Source organism: Populus nigra, chromosome 18 (assembly GCF_951802175.1).
Source record: "Populus nigra chromosome 18, ddPopNigr1.1, whole genome shotgun sequence".
Taxonomy (NCBI): domain Eukaryota; kingdom Viridiplantae; phylum Streptophyta; class Magnoliopsida; order Malpighiales; family Salicaceae; genus Populus; species Populus nigra.
In genome coordinates this window covers 5,141,064-5,160,814 of record NC_084869.1, presented here as the reverse complement: position 1 = coordinate 5,160,814, position 19,751 = coordinate 5,141,064, and the positions used below count along the sequence as shown (strand labels likewise).

At 27.7% G+C, this 19,751-nt stretch overlaps 1 protein-coding gene across 1 annotated transcript; it reads left to right on the top strand.

The window, feature by feature from the left end:
- The first annotated feature begins 8,802 nt into the window (after positions 1-8,802).
- On the top strand, positions 8,803-9,303 carry LOC133678835 (uncharacterized). Its single transcript, XM_062101351.1, has one exon. The coding sequence runs from the start codon at positions 8,803-8,805 to the stop codon at positions 9,301-9,303; it is 501 nt and encodes a 166-aa protein (XP_061957335.1).
- The last annotated feature ends 10,448 nt before the right edge of the window (positions 9,304-19,751 follow it).

Sequence of the window (19,751 nt, the reverse complement as noted above, 5' to 3'; positions counted from 1 at the left end):
AAATTATAGGAAAGTGAATTATTTTTTTATGTTTGGTAGTGTAATGGAAAATAAGTTGAAAAACACTTTCTAGTGTTTGGTTATATCATGGAAAATGAGTTGGAAAATAACTTATTAATATTTTATTTTTCTCAAGTTTATTAAAATAATGAGGAACAAATCTTACAAATTAAAAAGTTGAATGAGAATGAAATTGAAAAAAAATATAATTTCATAAATTATCTCAAATAAAATAAATAATAATCAAAATAATAGAGATCAAATCTAAAAAATAAAAAAATGAAAGATGAAGAAATTAAAATAATAATAATTAACATTTCATAAATTATTTTAAATAAAATAAGTAACAATAAAAAAAATAAGGATCAAATTTGATAGATAAAAAATTTCAATAAAAAAATAATAAGGGAAAAACAAATAACAATTATAAAAATGAGGACCAAAGTTAATATAAAAAGTAAATTTTAAGAGATGAAATTGAAAAATAAATATTCAAAACAAAATATATATAGCAATCAAAAGTTTGAGGATCAAATTTAATATAATCAGCAAATAATATGACATTTCTAAATTTTTCACTACTTTCGGAAAGTGTTTTCCACCCAAATTTTTCAGGAAAATACTTTTCTGGAAACCAAGCCAAATTTTTCTTTGACTAGAAAGTGTTTTCCGTTGACCAACTTTTCTAATAGCAAATAAACACACGAAAGTTTGAAAAGTTGTTTCAAAAAACCACTTCCCTCATTTGTTTCTACATTTTTACACTAATTTTTTTTATTGGTTTCTTACTTGCAGGTTTTCTTTACCTTTCTTTCTGCTTTTCAGTTGTGTAATCTTGGGCTTTAACCATCATGCAGATATCATTCCATTCATCATGAAGGGTTTCTTTTAGTGGCCTTTCTTGAATACCTTTCCAATCTAGATTGTTCAATTTTTTCATGTTTTCCCCCCTCGACAAAGTGCTAATTAACTCACAACACAGATAAACTTGCTTTTTAAAAGTATGATTGAAAGTAAGATAACAGTAATTTTTTAAAATAATTTTTTCTTGAAAATACATTAAAGTAAAGTTTTTTTTATTTTTAAAAAATTATTTTTGACATCAGTAAATCAAAATAATCTAAAAACACTAAAATAATATTAATTTGAAGTAAATTTAAATTTTTAATTTTTTTAAAATGTTTTTAAAATACAAAAACAAAAACAAAATCTTATGCATGTAATCGTAAAGTCACTAACTTGTACCTTTGGACTAGTCATAAACATGTCTTTTTGCAAGCAACAAAATCTTACAGCCTCTCTAGCTTAACATAAACCAACACTTCAGTTTTCATTTTCTTTTGATATGTTTATAGTTTGGATTTTCAATTTATATATTTATTGTATTTTTACCTATGGCATATTAAAACACATTCAATGTTTTTTTACTCCTCACCACACGTCAACTAAAGAAATGATTTTGATTTTGATTTTGATAGTTACATTAGAATTTAGATAATCTAAGGAAAAATATGTCAAAAACAAAAAAGCATGGAGTAAAAAACAAATGGATGGCGAGAGTTTGGTCACCCAAAATGGTGGGTCCGTGGGAAACGAGAAGCATGCGAATTAGGCTAAAGTTGGGGGTGGAGACATTTTGGATGCCCACTTGTGCCGCCCATAATGCTTCTTGAGAGGTGGAAAGGACATGGCAAAGAGTGCCTCAAGCCACTCAGGCTGACTCAACCACATCTTCTCCTATATGGGCATTCCCCCGGCTGAAGTCTTGACACGTTGAAAATCATCGACCTGCCCCATCCAACCGCACTATTAAAAATAAAATAAACAAACTTGTGTTGTGGTTCTACTCTTCATTATTTACTATGTACTCTCTCTCGGATCCTTATGGATTTAAATAATAATTTTTTAAATTTCTTTTAATTCGATACTCTATTTCTTGTTTTGTACAATTGACTTAGCCTTGATTTCTCAAATCTAAGACAGACATATGAGATGCTGTTTATTATATATTAAAAAAAATAGGGATAGATGTATGAGCATAGACTTTTCTGTTTAATGGCTCAATGTGTTGGGCCATAAGACTATCCTAATGGGTGCATATATACAACTCTTTTTTTTAATAAATTTAGATTATATATAAATATCGAACCTAATTGAGTTTATGACCCGTAACGCAGCTTCCACTACAAGTTAAGCTACATCATCTAAACTATTATTTTTTTTTTGTTTGATGCATTTGTTTTATCCCTCAATTTGAAAACAAAAATGCAATTTATTCATTTGTTATCAATGAATTATTTTTTTATTTAACTTAAAACTAAAAAAAAAATTCATTTAAAAAAAGGTTTTGTAAAAAGAATTTACATGCACTTTATTATCATATAAATCTATTAAATGAAAATTAATCTATGGGATAAAACATTTATTGAGTTTGATGGCGTGCATGACTTGAGTCATGAATTTGGTTAGTTCACTCGAGTTCTCATGGGTTTTTTTAAAAAAAATACATATTTTTTTATCAATTTTATTCTTTAAAATTGAGTTAATTAGAGATTTAGCTTTCCAGTTTGGTTTTTTTAAAAGATTGTTCTCACAAGTTTTGCATGTCAATCCGGGTTGACCTAAAATAAATTGAATGTGTTTTCATTTTAATATTAGATAAAAATATTTTTCAATATTTATATTTTTTTGATATATATTTTTTAAAAAAAAAATTACTTTGACATGTGGCACATCGCAAAACAATGGGCTAGTATCTATTTTACTCGGTTGGAAGATGAACTTCTTACACCACTTTAATATTATTATTTCAGCAGAATGGATAGTTATTAGTTTAGTTTCTTAATTATCTGGTTTAGTCAAAGAAATTTGAATGATGTGATCTCTCTAGAAAATTTTATTAGCATTTATCTCCTTAATAAATAAAATAAAAGATAATTAATAGGAAAGGTTTAGCAAGCATTTGGTTTTTTCTGACTTCTTTCTGATTGAGACATAATCCAAACAGGTCCCTCCCATTAAACTAGCTTTGATCAAATCTTTGCTTTCTATTTTCTAATGCCAATCTCCTCTTATTCAATGAAACGTTATTTTTGTACAATAGCTAAGTTTTTCTAGGGGCAAAACCGAATTTTTATAGCTAAGCACACACATAAAATCAACTTCTTATTTATTTTATTTTGAAGAAAAGTTGTATAATTCTTATATAAATTTATAATCCAATGGATGGATAGAATCAAACTTGACTTGTAATAATAGTTTGAACAAGATTCAACAAGATTTGTAAAAATAATGATCTTCATCTATATAAATCCACAAATTTCACACTTATTTTCCTCTTCCTTTACAAAAATGAAGGAAAAAGTTTTGAGATTACTAATGACTTGTACTTCACTGTGAGTCAAATTAATTTTTTTAACAAAACAAATTAAATAATAATGTGTAAGTAGTTGTCAACTTGTTTTTAGCATAAAATAATTTAACCATGAATTGTTGTTAACACTAACTAAAACCCAAGTCGGGAAGCTTATAGAAAAATATATATTAAGATAATTTTATTTTTTAAAATATATGTTTTATTTAGATATAAAAAATAAAAATATGCATGTTTATGAAAGCCACCAAATAAAATTGAAGGAAAAAAAAAGCATTATGAATGGTTGTGCAAAAAGAATGCTTGATAATATTATCAAAATAATACTATAATCTTTTTCAAAAACAATGCAAAAATTGAATAGTATTTAATAAAATGATATTTAAAATAATTTTTTTAATTAATTAATCTCAATGAATTATAATTTAAATTGAAGAAATAATATAAAAAACAATAAAGAACAAAAGGAGATCAGATGCATAGGTCCAGGTAGTCTAGTGAACCTGGCATGTTAGAAAAAAGGCTAGACACATGGTTTTGCAATGCCATGCGCACATGCTTAGCCATCTATATTTGGTCTTTTATAAAAAAAAACATTTATCATATCATAAAATCAAGTTTTGATTAGAAAAAAAGAATATTCTAATAATTTTGAAATGAATGTATAAAATAATATAAGAACAACACATCGTTCGTGCATTGTTATATGTAACTTCTTAGTAGTGTTACCAAATCCGACCTAGTCTTACGGGTTAACCTGGAGACCCCCCGACTTGGCTTCTTATTTGATATGAGTTTCAAATAAATTAAAAAAAAATCAAATTAGAGACCTTGACGCAGCCCCTTATCTAGCATGATATTTATAAAAAAAAATTTTAAAAAAAACAAAACAAAGATGGGAGCTTACCAGATGTGACTTGGCCAGCCTAGAGGGTTCAAATACAACTTGGTCAAAACTAGTTTGATTTTAGAAAAAAATTCAAGTTGGCATCCTTGGAAACTATATTTATTGAGACGATGATATTTTTGATCGACTTAGGCTAACTTAAGTTAATTTGCAACCCGAGTCAAGGAACTAGTTGGGTTTAATAGCCTTATTTTCTTAAGTTTATTTTTTAATTAATTATACAATAATAAAAATAGACATGCGCAAGAAAGCCACTAAATAAAATCTAAGAGAAAAAGCATTATGAATGGCAATACGAAAGGAACACTTGATAATGTTATAAAAAGTTTTTTTAAAAAAAATAAAAAATTAAATGGTATTTAATGAAATAATATCCAAAATAATTTTTAAATTAATTTATCTTAATGAATTATAATTTAAGTTGAATATATATATATATATATATATATATATATATATATATATAAACAAAGGCAAAAAAAAAAAGTCAGACATTTAGGTTTAGGTGGTCTAATGCACCTAGTCCGTTAAAAAAAGGCCAAACACGTGGGTTTGCAAGGCCATGCTCACATCTTTTGTTTCTTTTTCTTAAAATGAGCAAACGATGTTCGTGTCATCTGTCTACTTTTTTAAAAAGAAAGAGAGCAGACAATGCATCATTCTATAGTTACAAACAGTGCATTATTTGCTTGCTTAGATTCCACCCATCAAAGAGATGACTAGAAAATCATGCTAAGATTTTTTGAATCTAATAAACTATTTTTCAACTTATTTTCACTTAAAAACTTCTAATAAACATTTTCATAACCTTAATAAATTGATTTGTCAACTCAAAAGACCCTTAAATTAGTTCAAAAACACAAAATTAAACAAAAAAAAATATTCTTTTCCAATCTTGATCTACTTTTTTTTAGTGATATAGAAACTCAAAAACACCTCAATCATACTCATCTCATCTAAAGAAACACATTAATACCAAATCCAGGTCGTTTTGTTCCTAGAAACTAGCAAACCAATCATTTTCTCTATTCTCCAACAATTTTTTACGAGTCCCTCTCATCTATCCAATTCAGAGACTAAATGCAAAAATATTGAAGGTTTTGGATCAAAATATAAAAGATTAAAAACAAAAAGACCAAAAATGAACAATGAAAAAACTATAGGGACCAAAATTTAAAAACCCACACCTCAATACAATAAAAAAAACCATTATGTCAATTTGTTAGTAATAAAATTGAACTTTATTTCCTCAAATTAAGCATTAATTCAAAAAGTTTTTCTTAACACTACAAAAACTCCATAATAAGCTAATCAAAACAAATTATTAGATCCAATTACCAATCAATGCAATGTGAAAGGGAAAAAAAAATGGTGGCTTGAATAGAAAATGTTTCGAGGATCAAGTGAAAAAAACAACATTATGTGAACCAACTTGAATTGTAACACGGTATGTGTATCACTAAAAAAAAATACAATTAATAATAACCTCTTAAAAATAAATAACTTTAAATTTTAAGGAATGAAAATTAGAAAATAAACTAAGACATATGACATATTCATTGTAATATCAGACTCATTCTCAGTATGGACTTGCTTGTTCACTTGAACAATGCTCTTTTAAAACAAAATTGATCCTCTAACTTTGATTGGTGCAATTTTATCCTCCAACGTTATGATATCATGGTTTCTTTTATGTGTAATTTTTCATATATGTATTGCCTCTAATGTTCTGGGTTTTAGTTATGTTCGAATATGAATTTGATTATAATTTTATAAAATAAAAATTTGATAGGAGTTGAAAATACAAGTTAAAATTAAAAGAATAAGGTTTGATCCTTTTAAAAAATTAAACAAATTAAAAGAGGACCATATAAGATAAAGGGAAAAAAAACAAATGTTCCATTTAGATTTTGGAACAAAAGGCTATAGTTTGATCCTTTTAGTTTTAGATTTCCTATTATTTAGTTCCAATTGTTTTAGAGATTCATGTTTGGTTACCAAACTTTATATTTTTCACTTTTCAGTTCTTAGATATTAAGAGAAGAGATAGAAATTCATAGGAGTATTTTTAGAGAAAATGATTAAATGACCATATTTCAACCACCAAAAAAGCCTAGATTTATGTCGATTGGTTCGTCTTCTATGTAGAAGTCAATGAAAATGGTTTGTTTTATGTCCATGCTAAAACAAGTAAATCAGGGTTCATTCAATTTTTTTTATTCTTTTGGTTTTTTAATGCCCTTCTCTCTTATTTATTAAACTCTTTTAATTAGATTTATTATTTCAACATTGATTGATCTATTTACTTTTTTTTTCTTTTTATAATGCTTTGAAGAGATTAATTTGATTTGTCACTAATTTTTCTCATCTATGTTTCATATAAATAAGTTGCATTTTTATGTTATTTTTATAAAAATAAAAATCTTTTGTTATTAGCAAAGACAACTCACCTATATAAAAACATGTAAAACGAAAAAGGCAACTCGTGAAAAACATCTTCATGTGTATCTTTCAGCTTCAACTATAAAGATTAGCTTCACATTTTAATATTTGATTAGCATTAACAACTCTTTTTAATTTATCAATTCATATATTTTTTTAATTTATTTTATATTTATTTTAATTATTTTATAAAATATAAATAATATATATTTGTTTCTTAATTAAAAAATTATAATACATGAAACATATTAATAACTAGTTATTAAAATAATTAACTTGAAAATTTAATAACAGCATAATGAGCGAATATAACTTTTGTTAATAAGAATTAATCGAGGATGAGAAATCATTGTTCCCCTTTTCATAAAGTACTTTTTATTGGTATAATGTTTTTTTTTATTTGATTTTTTTTTATTTTATCATTTATCATTATATTTATTGGGCATAGAACTTCATAATTTATTTTGATTTACTTTTAAAGAGGTGATCACAGTCTCATAACTCGAGTCACGAGTTTTGCAAGCTAACCTAGTTGACTCAAGTTTTTTTTGTCATTTTTTGTAATTGAATATTTTTTTTCAATTTCAACCTTCACCATTTAGGTTAATTGGGAATCAAGTTTTATAATTTATATTTATTTGCTTTCTATGAAATTATCATAGTCTCATAATCCGAGTTATGAGTTTTGCGAGCTAACCTGGTTAACTCAAGTTTTTTGATCTTTTTTTTAATTGATTTTTTTTTAATTTTATCTTTCATCATTTAAGTTAATTGAGAATTAAGTTTTATAATTTTATTTTATTTATTTTTGCTTTCTATGGGGTTATCCTAATCTCATGACATGAGTTAAGGATTTAGCGGGTTAAACTAAGTTTACTCAAGTTTTTTTTTGTCTTTTTTTTAATTTTATTTTTCAATGTTGGATTGATCGGGAAGTGAATTTATTTTGATTTATTTTCTATTGGGTTATCTCGATCTCATGATCCAAGTTTGACAAGTTAACATTTTCTTCATTGAGTTGACTCTGGTTTTTAGTCTTTTTTTTTCCAATATTTGGTTGAATGAAAACTTAGCTCCAATAAAAAATATTTATATGCTTTCTATAAGATTATCATAGTCTCATAACCTGTGTTATAGGTTTTATATGTTAATCTGAATTAACCTGAGTCGATCTAATATGTTATTGTCTCAATATTTATTTTAAAAAATATATTATCTTGAATTTTTTTAGTTATTTTTTTTCTAGTTATTCAGGTTATTTTTAATTTGCCAAGTTAACTTGAATCAATTTTTACATGTTTTAAATTATTTTAAAAAAACTATATCTATATTGTTTTTCAATTGAATTTGTTTTTAAAATTGATTTAGCGTAACATAGGTAAATAATATTGTGATTAGCTAATTAATATGCAATATATATAATGTAATCATGCTTAGAACTAGGAGGAGCAAAAAATTTAACAAACCGATTAAACTGAGAAAACTAGAAAAACAAATAACTAAAAAATCGAACCATGAAAAAAACCAATTAAACCAATTAAAATATTTTAAAAAAATTCGATTCGGTTCGCTTTCAGTTTTATAAGCCTGAAATCAAAAAACCGAACCAAACCGGTTTAGTTAAGAAATAAACCAAACTGAACCAAAATGAAAAAACCGAACCGAAAACAACCTATTAGAAAGTCCAAAAAAAGCCCAAAAAACAATATAATTTTCAATTCTGAATCTAAAATTAACAAATCAAATCAAAATCAAATCGAATCAAACCGTGAAACTAATTAGTTAAAACTGATTTTAAATTTTTTTAATATTTTATAAAATTTTAATTTAGTTATTTTTATAAATAAAAACCAAACCAACCTACTTGAATCCTTTAATCATTTTTCATATATATATATAGAAGTGAGTCAACTGTAAACAGCCAGCACCGGCTCCCTCGTATATCAAAGGTCAGCCTCATCTCTCTCAAAAAAAACCCCTATAAATACAGCACAAATCACCCCCCTCACCCACCCTCCAATATTACTCTTAGTCATCAAAAGCTCAAAATTGAAAATCCAAAGGCAAAGAAACTGCAAACATGGTCATAACATCACCACAACACGACTCCAGCTCTAGCTCACCACCAAAGAGGCTATCCCCAGGTTTCCTTGTGTCCGTATCATATCTCATGGCTCTTTGTGCCAAGCATGCAAGCCGTGTCTCAAGCAAGCTCAAAACAGCCAACAAGCCAACCTACAAGAACAACTGCAGCACCATCAACAAGAGCCCAAGACACTCTCCAAGATTGCCACTTGCAAGGCCAAAGCAGCTCTTGACACAAATAAGCAACAAGGCCATCACGTTGATGCATCTCCGGAGAAAGGATGATCAGGAAAACGTCGATGTTCTTCTGGGTCCTGATGAGTTTGGTGATGGTGGTGTCTGGCAAAAGGCTATCTTGATGGGTGATAAGTGTCAGCCATTGGATTTCTCAGGGGTAATTTATTATGATGGTAGTGGGAAGCAGCTCAACGAGGTTCCTCTAAAGTCCCCACGTGCCAGTCCCTTGCCCGCGTACTTGATTCGTCCACCAAAATAGAGGTGGTGGGTAACGTATACGTGACCGAGCTTGGGGAGTTCGGTATGTCACAGCTGTTTGTTATTGGACAACTATTCCTATAGTTATACAGGGAAGACACGTTACTTTTCTTTCGTTTTTGTTTTTGACCTTGTGTTTCTTCTTGTGCTTGGGGAGTTCTGGTGTTGTGTGTGATGAGATCTTATTTGGGAAGACGAGGATCAGTTTGATACTTTGCCTAGACAGGGTCAAAGTACATAGCACCAAATAGGTATATATACGAGTACAGATGTATGTTGAGATGGGAAGTTCACTTTTAGTGTTTTAATGAAAATTTTCTGTTTGTCTTTTATTTTCTATATAGGACTAAATTGTTGGAATATTGTTTAAAATTATAGTTAATGAGTATGGTTGAGGTTAAAATTTGTTGGAATTTAATTTATAACATTTACTTTGTTTAAATAAATCATGGGTGAATGAAAAATTAATCTTAAAAAATCTATAGCCATTATGTTTTTGAGAAACCTAAAATTATCTAAAAAACTTATATTCTATATAGAAAAAATAAATTTCTAGTGGTTTATTTACATGTTTATTTGTTAGAAAGTAGTTTTTTTTATGAAAAATTGTTTAAAAAATAAGAATCAAATCTGACAAGGATGAAATTAAAAATAATTTTATTTTATAAATTATTTTAAATAAAATAAATATTAATTAAAATAACATGGATCAAATTTGAAGGAAAAATAAATTGAAGAGACGCTAATTTGAAAATTTAGAGAACCAGATATAGAAATTGAGGAGAAAAAAAAAAGATCGTTTATGTCAAATAAAAAATCAATATGCTACTTGTGCCGTTTAAAAAGGGAGGGGCTGCCAAGAAGATTCTAACCACGTCAAGGAACGCCGCCTTCAAACACTGTATGCAGTCTTATAAGCCACTTTTTATTTTAAATTATAATTTATATTTATCAAAATATCAAATTGTCTCTCAATTTACTTTATTATTTCTAAAAAATAATATGAAAATATAAATTTTGATTTTAATGGTAATTTAATCATTTTAATTTATTTATTTTTTTAAAGATTCGGAAAGTATTTTTTTTATTAAAAAGAAGGAAAACACTTTCATTTGAAAAGACTTAAGTTTTTCCTTTGACCAAAACCACTTTTTATTGACCAATTTTCTTAAAGTTAAACAAACGTGGAAAATTTTAGAAAGTGTTTTCCATGAAACAAACACCCATTTAGTTGGAATGTGAAAAGTTAAAAATTAGCCAAAAAGGCACTCATACTTATAAGAAAGAAAATTTAAGCAAAGTGAGCTTTAAGCTTAAATTCATACTTATATGTGCGGCTCGGCTCGTGTTCTGGCCTGTCTTGGGTTTGAATTTACTATAAAATAATTTTTTTGGGCCACAAAAGATTATTTTTTACCATTTAAATTTGGGCTTAAGTCTGGTCCATTGAGTATTATTTTTTATAGCCTATTGTATTATCAAGTTTATGGAATAAATCTAATCAACTTCTTCAATTTTCTCTAGAACTAATTATTCATAACCTGAATAGTTTTTAGATAGTTTTTTTTTTCTATAAAAAATGTTGAAAAGGAGTGTTTCAAGTTTGTTTTTCTTCACTATTTTGGATAAATTTTTATGTAGAATTAAACACTTTTCTTCACGTAATTTTCTAGCTTAACTCTTATAGTGTGACATTTATGCTAAAAATATGGTTATAAGTGAAGCCTTTTAAGTGATAGTAATTATTGTAAAATTATTACTATCATGAAAAGAATCTAAGAAGTACCTTAAGTATAAGAGCAATAAAATAGGAATTGAATACCTCATTTTAAAACTAAAAGTAAAAAAGGATAATAAGTAGTTTGAAAAAGGAATTAAATATTCTAGTATAAATCCTAAAACAAACCTTGTAAAACAAGTGGTGAAAATCCACAATAAAGACCGAGAGGCGAAACTTATTGAAAGGAGGAACAATATTGCCAAATTAATGGAAAATGCTTTATATGCAACAAGATAAGGCCCCTCGCCAAGGGTTGGAAAAATAAGGCTAAAAAAAGTAATCCAAGAGAAGAGAATGACTGTTGAAGATAATATTAATGAGGTTTATCACCTCACCGATAAAGTTTTGAAAATGAATATGTCTGTTATTATTTCTGAAGTCAACCTAATAAAAAATCTTTAGTGATGGGTTCACACTAACGCAACAAGACACGTATGCATCAAGAAAATGATTTTATTTTGTTATAAGAAGTGGATTTTGAACACTTGTACATAGAGAATTCATCAACCTCTAAGGTACTAGATGTTGGGAAAGACAACACCTAGTACCTTAGAGGTAGTCAATAGTGAAATTGAGTCCATTATGAATAATTATACATGTAAGTTAGTGAATCTTCCACCTGAAAGTAAACAATTAGCCCATAAATGGATCTTAAAAAATGATATAAGTTTATAGAACTATTGATAAATATAAAGCAAGACTTGTTATTAAATGATTTAACGACATGAATTTGCGAATTATTTTGACTTATATTCGTCTATGTCAAGAATAAATTTTATATAATCGTTAATAGACATCATGGCTATTAACATATTTGAAATACATCAAATAGATGTAAAAATAACTTTATTAAATATGGCATGGCACCAGCCAAGGATCTAGTGAATTCACACCAAGAAAGACCACCATCAGAACAATAAGGAAGCCACACGTACCGTCCTAAATCAATAAGACATGGCTCACTTGCCTAACACATGTGTTACATGCGTTAGTAAATTTCTCTTCTTCTTTCCATTTTAGTCCCTTAATTTCAATCCATTTACCAATTTAATCTCCAAAAATGAATTATCGAGAGGAAAGGGGGAAAAAAAAGAAAAGCAGTATCCCTCTCCCACAAAAACTATCAATCTTTCACAACTTTATCATGCTATCCTATTAAGAATTACACTTTTGTTCTTCAGAAAAAGAAATGTTTGTCTCTCCAAGGAATATCATTTCTTATCTTTTGAGCTAGCCTTAGCGACATATGACATTATATATCTTTCAAAAGCATGCTATTGAGCTTGTGTATTTCAAGCATTCAATTCAAACCCAACAACATCCCACCATGAAAATTCTCAAGAAGTCTAACAAACTAGCACACATCTGAAACAATGTTACTAATTCTAAAAAAGTTAGTACGGTGTTGCACTTTTTTATGCTTATGCACAAATTGTCAAGTACAACACATGCCTTCGCCTAACATTCTTGCCAATAGTTATTTCCTTCCTATCCATCTCCTCACAAAATGCCTACCTTATCCTACTTTCATGTCAATCACCGTCCAGTGCCAACCTTCTCCTCTAATGGAATAACAAGACATAATAACCAATAATTCATCTTTTTTGATAACCTATAAATAAAAGCAATTATTATCTATTATTACTTTACTTTGCAAGAGGGAAGCTCATATGATCGAGCCTTTCATGTTCATTTAAGAACACAAGTTCGCATAGAACACACAAATCTTCACTCTTTTTCTCTTTTTTTCACGTTATTTTTCTCTTATAATTTACTAATTTAAGTATCAGATGGTCTCTTATTCTGACATGAAACTTGTTTTGCAAGAAATTTTGAGCCCAAGAACAAAACCCATATTCAAATCTTTACACTTTTGAGTCTAAGATGGGGTTGTAGAAAGCTCATATCCAATATGAAGTTCTAACGACTTCATCAATGCCACTATTTATGGGAACCTGAATAAAACCAAGTTTATTCTAGTTTTATACCTTTTAACAATTTTTTTTTCTATGGTTGATAACTTACAAACTCTTAAACATAAACAAGTAACCAATCTTCGTAGTATAGATACTCTAACTCCTCAAGAACTCCACTAACTCTCTCTTTAAATGAAAGTGTTCGACGATGTTGCTCTAGCTATATAATAATAGCTTTACACCTTTCCATTCTCTAAACAAGAAATAAAATACCTAGCTCCATTACATATGCCACTAAATGCTCAAAGATAGCTCTAGTTCTATGAAAGAACAGGACATAACAACATGGGAGCAAATAGGCACAAGAAAACTCATGTTGCAACCCTTCAAAGAAGCCGATCTTACTATGAAGAGCACTTCTTAGCAAGTCCTAACCATTTAGGCCATACAAATATCAAATATCAATTTAGGCCTAGTAAAAATATGGTTGTTTAGTTTGTATTCTAGATAAATTTGGTTACTTGAAAAAATAATTCAATAATAAAATTTCAAATTCTGGTTTTTATTTGGAGGCTATATTTGGTAAAATTGGATGTTGCTTGTACTTGTCATCTTTCTTATGTTGTCATGTGTGCATCAATAATATAGTTATCTTTCACTTAGAGTATGAATGTATGATACATAAACTATTAGATTAATTTTTTTACAATAAAAAAATTGTATTATTTATATACTGTTATGTTAAATTCTATGGTTTTACTCTCAAAAGAATTTTTTTTAGTCTTGATTTGAAAATTCAACTTATCATTATTCGTATTGTTGACATATAATTGATGTTGGACATAACCCACCAACTTTGAAAGATTATAAGAGACTAGGGGTGAGGAAAATATTTTTGGTCTTGATTTGAAAGTTCAACTATGATTGAACACTCTTTTGCCTTATAATCTAGTCTTTTATGGAAAAACAAAGTTGGTGGAATTGTGCACCAAAGAAAAGAAGAAATTAATAGTTATTAGACTTGACTCAAAATCTAACTCATAAATAATTTTGGTCATTAGATCATTACCCTCAAGTTGTCAAATCAATTTTTTTTTTTAATGAAGGACTAAAATGATGTTGTTTTGACTTTTTTTTCCTTGTAAACAAATAGCTGCCTTGATTAGGTTTGGACTAAATTAGCTTAAATTGTCTAGGTTGATTGGGTCAACATTTTATTTAGTTTAATTTTATATATGGTCTAAGTTAGATCTTAGATTGCCAAGTTCTTGGATCAACATGTTGAGTTAGACTAAATTTGATACACTAAAAAAAAAACTAAACGACAAAAAACTTTATAAATATTTTAACCATTTATTTCTTTAAAATTTTATTTTTTTCAAGGAGCATGAAATCTATATAAATTTAAAGATGATTTAATTGTTTGAGACTAGGTGATTCAACCATACACGTTAAACCCGGCTCACGGTCTGAGTTGGTTAAGGGCTCGGGTTATCGAGTCAACTCATGAGCTAGTAGGCAACTTGAATCAATCCTAGAACGATATTTTTTTTGGATAGAAATTAAATAAAAAATAAAACAATGTAAATTTTAGATAAAAAAAAATTCTCATGTAATTGACCTCGCCAACCACTCTAGTTTAACTAGGTAAGTTTTCAAAATGGTTCAAAAACAAACCTGACTCAAATTAGGTTCTAAATCAATAAATCGCTGGTTCAACTTACCAAATTAGAACAAGTTTAACACTAGCAAAGGTATAGTTAATTAATGGTAAACAGTACCTCTTTCCTAAACTCTTTGAATTTTAAGAGATTCCAATTAATTAATTTTCACTACTACCCTTCACTGAATACGAATAAGAGAGTGGTTGAATTGAAAGTATAATTAGAGACATTACATAACATAATATTAAATTATTTTTTAAAAAGCGAGCAATAATTTTGAAACACATCTCAAAATTGAAAGAAGATCAAACTCTTTAAGACTAAAAGAGTAAAATGAAATTTTATGCAAAGATGATATAGTTTCTGACGTTTGTTGTTTTTTTTATTAAATTAAGCTACGCAAGTGATGATATTCTTTTTTAATCAAATCAAAGATTTAAATCTCCCATTTATTAAAAAAAATAAAAGAAAATTGTTCTTGGGAGACCAAGGCCAGTAACGTCTTTCACTAGTTCATGGTCTTAGAACAACTTAAAGAAAAAGTCAAGAAGTCGACTCCACTGGTCATAGTATGCCCAAAAGATCGAAAGTCAAAATTATTGACTGACTCCACTATTCAAAGTAAACAATAGGAAGAGCAGTTGAATTCAACCTTCAATTTTCTGTTCCATAAACCGCCATTCCTTCTTGACCTCAAAGCCAAATCCATTTATGATATCATTCACTCATTTTCCAAAGACACCCAAACGAATCAAATGAATTTATTTAGTCTTTTAAATAAATAACTTCTTCAAGAAGGAAATGAATAATTGAGACAGATCTTATCTTATGAAAGGGAAACACATAAATGAGGGAGTTATGTATTCCAAATCTTAAAATAAAATAAATCCACCGTGAATTTGAAGTAATTGTCATTTTTGGTCATTATTTAAAAAAGTTAGTTCAATATAAAAACTTAAGTTATTAAATCATGTCTTGTTTTATTTAAAGTTTAAATTTATGATTGTTTAATCATTACAACTTTCATTCATACTATAAAAAATTAATTTAATGTAAAATCTTAAACTATTATGAGAGGCTCCTAATATGCGGTTTGAATTCATAATTGTTAGATTATTAATGTTGTGATACCATATAAAAAATTTAATTTAATTTTAAAAAATTTAATTATTAGGTTAAATCCCTAAATATAATTTTATTATGTTCACTAACAACTTGTTTGATCTTGCTTTTTGTTACTATGCATAAAAAATTATTATTATTATTATTAACAAAAAATAAAAGAGGTGGTGTATTTACTATGCATGCACCACCTCATAAAACAATATTCATCGTAATAGTATTTTATTTTGTTTTTTATTTTGTTTTCTTTAGGTTTTTTTAATCTATGTTTTTTTTAATTAATCCTTCAACATTTTATTTATTTGAAATTGAACATTATGATTTGTTTTGGTTTAATTTTTATGTTATTATCTCGATCTCATGACCTGAGTAATGAGTTTTGTAGGTTGACCTATGTTGTTTTATTGTATTCTTTTTTAAATTGATTTTTTTTTTATCATTTAACAATGAGTTGATTATTAATTGAACTTTGTAACTTGTTTTAATTTGCTTCCCATGGAGTTATCTTAATCTCATGACTTGAGTCACGATATTGGAAGGTTAAATCAAGTTGATTCGAGTCATTCTTTTATTTTGGTTTTATAAGGTTATCCCAGTCTCATGAACTGGGTCATGAGTTTGGTGGGTTAACCCGGATCGACTTATGTTGTTTTTCTTTGTTTCCTTTTTTTCTTTGATTTATTTTTCAATTTCATCCTTTAATATTGGATTTATTAGGAATTGAGGTTTATATATTATATTTTTTTTTTGCTTTTGATGAGGTTATCATGGTTTTATAACTCAGGTCATGGGTTTGACATGTTGACTCATATTGACTCAGATATGTTTTTATCTTTTTTTAAAATGGAATTTTTTTTTCAATTTTATCATTTTATCTTTTATCATTTTATCATTTAACATTGGATTGATTGAGAATTATGGTTCAAAATTGTTTTGATTTACTTTCTATGAGGTTATTATAGTCTCATGACCGGATTGCTGATTTGGCAGGTAAACTTAAGTTGATCTAATATGTTGTTGTCTGAATTTTTTTTTTAAAGGATTTTGTCTTGAAGTTTTTTAATCAAACTGTGTTTTTACCGGTCATTTGAGTTGCTTTTGAATTCGCTAAGTCAACTAGGTGACATCAGGTCAACCTCACACAATTTAATTTTTTTTCTACTAGAAAAATGTTAACAAAATTTGGAAAAAAATTTTATATTAAAAAAACTAATCCTACCCCTACCCCAAGCATAGCGTTGACTAATACTATAGTAAAATGCCTAAAATTAGTAGTAGTTAAAGTCCAATAAATGAGCTTATTGGTTATATTACTTCATAATAATAAGTAATACAAAACAAAGTATGAAATTATGAAAAAAACTAAAATATATGGCAAATCTCACATATTAGACTTTAACAATACCTCATTCTAGTCTTTATCTTTCATTTATCTCTTTCATTCTCATTTATTTATTTTTTCCTGTTTTCTTCTTCCAGTCATGACCTCTTTTAGTTCAGCCCTTAACAACTCTAACAAAAAATCCCCATCCACTTCCCTCCTTTCCTCATCTCTACACAAAAAAACATGAGTATGGTGTTTGCTTCCTTCATTTTTCAATTTTTTTAATGTGGTTTTGAATTTTTTTATTTTTTCAAAATTTTTGGTTTAGCTTATTTAGATATGATTGGCTATTTAGACTTTTAAGATTTTTTTTTTATGGAATTTTTTATGTCTTTGGTTATTTTTTTTATTTTTATTGATTATTTTAGAATTTGTGATTAAGTTTAGAAGTTAGGGTTTGGTTGATTTGAAAATTGATTTATCTAGGAGCTGTAATTAACAATAACAAAAAAGTCTAGAAAACTACAAGGATTCATTGTGGATCAAAAGTGCTTAGAGGCTGGAGAAGAAAATGATGCAGTGGAAGGGACTTTATGATATGAAGATGGAGATATTAATATCAGTTGCTTGACCTTTTTTTTTTGGAGCGAACAAATAAAAGAAAATGATATTTTTTTTTCTAAAATATGATATTTCTTTATTGTTTATTTTCCTTCAAGAAAGATATAACCTTTAAAGAGAATTGCAAATATGAAAGGGTTACTAGATACCTTCCCTCGTCTTATTTACTTAAAGCCTTTCATTTTCAGTCTAAGAACAAGTTATAATCTTTCATTGAAGAAACTTAGAACTGAGTTTATTTATGGAAGGCTTCAAGTTGGATTTTAGGGAAAAGAAAAATGTGTGAATTTAAGTAGAGATCTTTATTTGTTTATTTATTTTGTAAAGGTTAGTAGCAAAGAAAGATTTCCTCACACTTTTTGATGTTTTTACACTTGATTTAATTTCACTTCACTAATATTTTACACAATTCAATCGGGTTTTTCACTCTAATAATCTCATCATGCCTTTTACCTCACTGTTCCCTTAGGTTTTTAAGGGTAACTTAGCAATTTATCAAATAATCAAACAAAACATCGTAATGATTTTATAATAATAAAGATTTAAGAATCAAGAAATATACAAAACTAATCAAAACAAAACTTGAGGACAAACTTATAAAAAGCAATGTAAATTCATGCGGAAAGTAATGATGAAAAAAATGACATGCAATAAAAGCAATGGAGTTTATATTAATGATTTAAAGAAAACTATCTAATTCCATAAGTCAAGATTCACTTTCAAGAATTTCAAGAAAATAACTAGAAAAAGAAAAAGAAAGATCTACACTAACCAAATTTTATGAAACAATGCAAGATAATCCAAGAAAATCAAGAATTCAATTCGGAAATACCAAGACTTGGTATGTACCCATTCAAAAAAATCAAGAAAATATACAATAAACTTTTGGCCAACCCTAAAGTCAAAGGGCTTATATTCGGTTATGCCCTGACATATCAGTTTAATCAATTCTTGTAATTTTTCCTTATTTTTATCCACATAATTCAGCAAAGAACAATTTTTTTTTACTTGAGGCCAAAATCAAGAAAGAAAAAAGATCAAGATCAATAACATAATTTTTCTTTGATGTGTTCGGCAAAATCAAGAAATTAAGCAAGATGATTTTATATATATATAGGATTTCACAAAAAATTTGAGATAATAATAGAAGAATAGTGTCTCTTTTTCCTAAAAAAAAAAGATCCTGGCTTAACTAGGAAGAAAAAAAATCAAGTAACAACACAAACTAAATATTAAAGCGATATAACGTGATAATAGGACAAGTTCTGATACTAACTGATGCAGACACCTCCTAAGATATGCTAAAATCACAATGAAGTTGATCAATCTTTTAAAGAGTTTGCAAGTTCAATCAAGAACTTATTATGGAAATCACTCAACCACACAAAACATAACAAGAATGTTGATATTTGTTTTCTTTGCAATAACTAACTTAAATGGATATAATCCTTAAGATTTATGATTTGATTCCAAAATAATAAAAAAATGATTTTCAAACAAAAAGGATCATTGATTGAGTTTGGAAAGTTTTTGACAAAAATGTGTTGACACTTCTTATAAGTCAACATTGTAAAGTTGAGTAGCCAGGTGACAATGTTGTGGACCCTATAAGGGGTTATGGATAATATCTAGATCAGTTTGGGGCAAAGAGTCCATTACAACCAATAGTCAAATAATGGTTTAATGAACTCTATCAAAACCATGAACAATAATGATATGAGTGCCTTTTGATGATTGTTGAAATAATAACTAGATTAGTTAGGGCCCATTTTATTTGAAAGAGTCCATAATGCGACAGAGGGGAAGTTTGACCAATTCAATATAAAATATTTTTGAAAAACAAAACTTTTTCAATAGTGAGACAGGGGGAATTTTGCTAGATGGAGGGGTATTGGATGATCCTCTCAAATTACAGCAAGGCAAAAGCTGTGACTAATAGGCCAATTCAAGTAGGCTAGTAACTAAGCAACCAAGAAGCTAGGTCAGTGATAGAAAACAATTATATCAAACAAAATATGAGCT

Bases quoted from the DNA above. Each gene is read 5' to 3' on its own strand.
- LOC133678835 (XM_062101351.1), top strand. From the start codon at position 8,803: ATGGTCATAACATCACCACAACACGACTCCAGCTCTAGCTCACCACCA.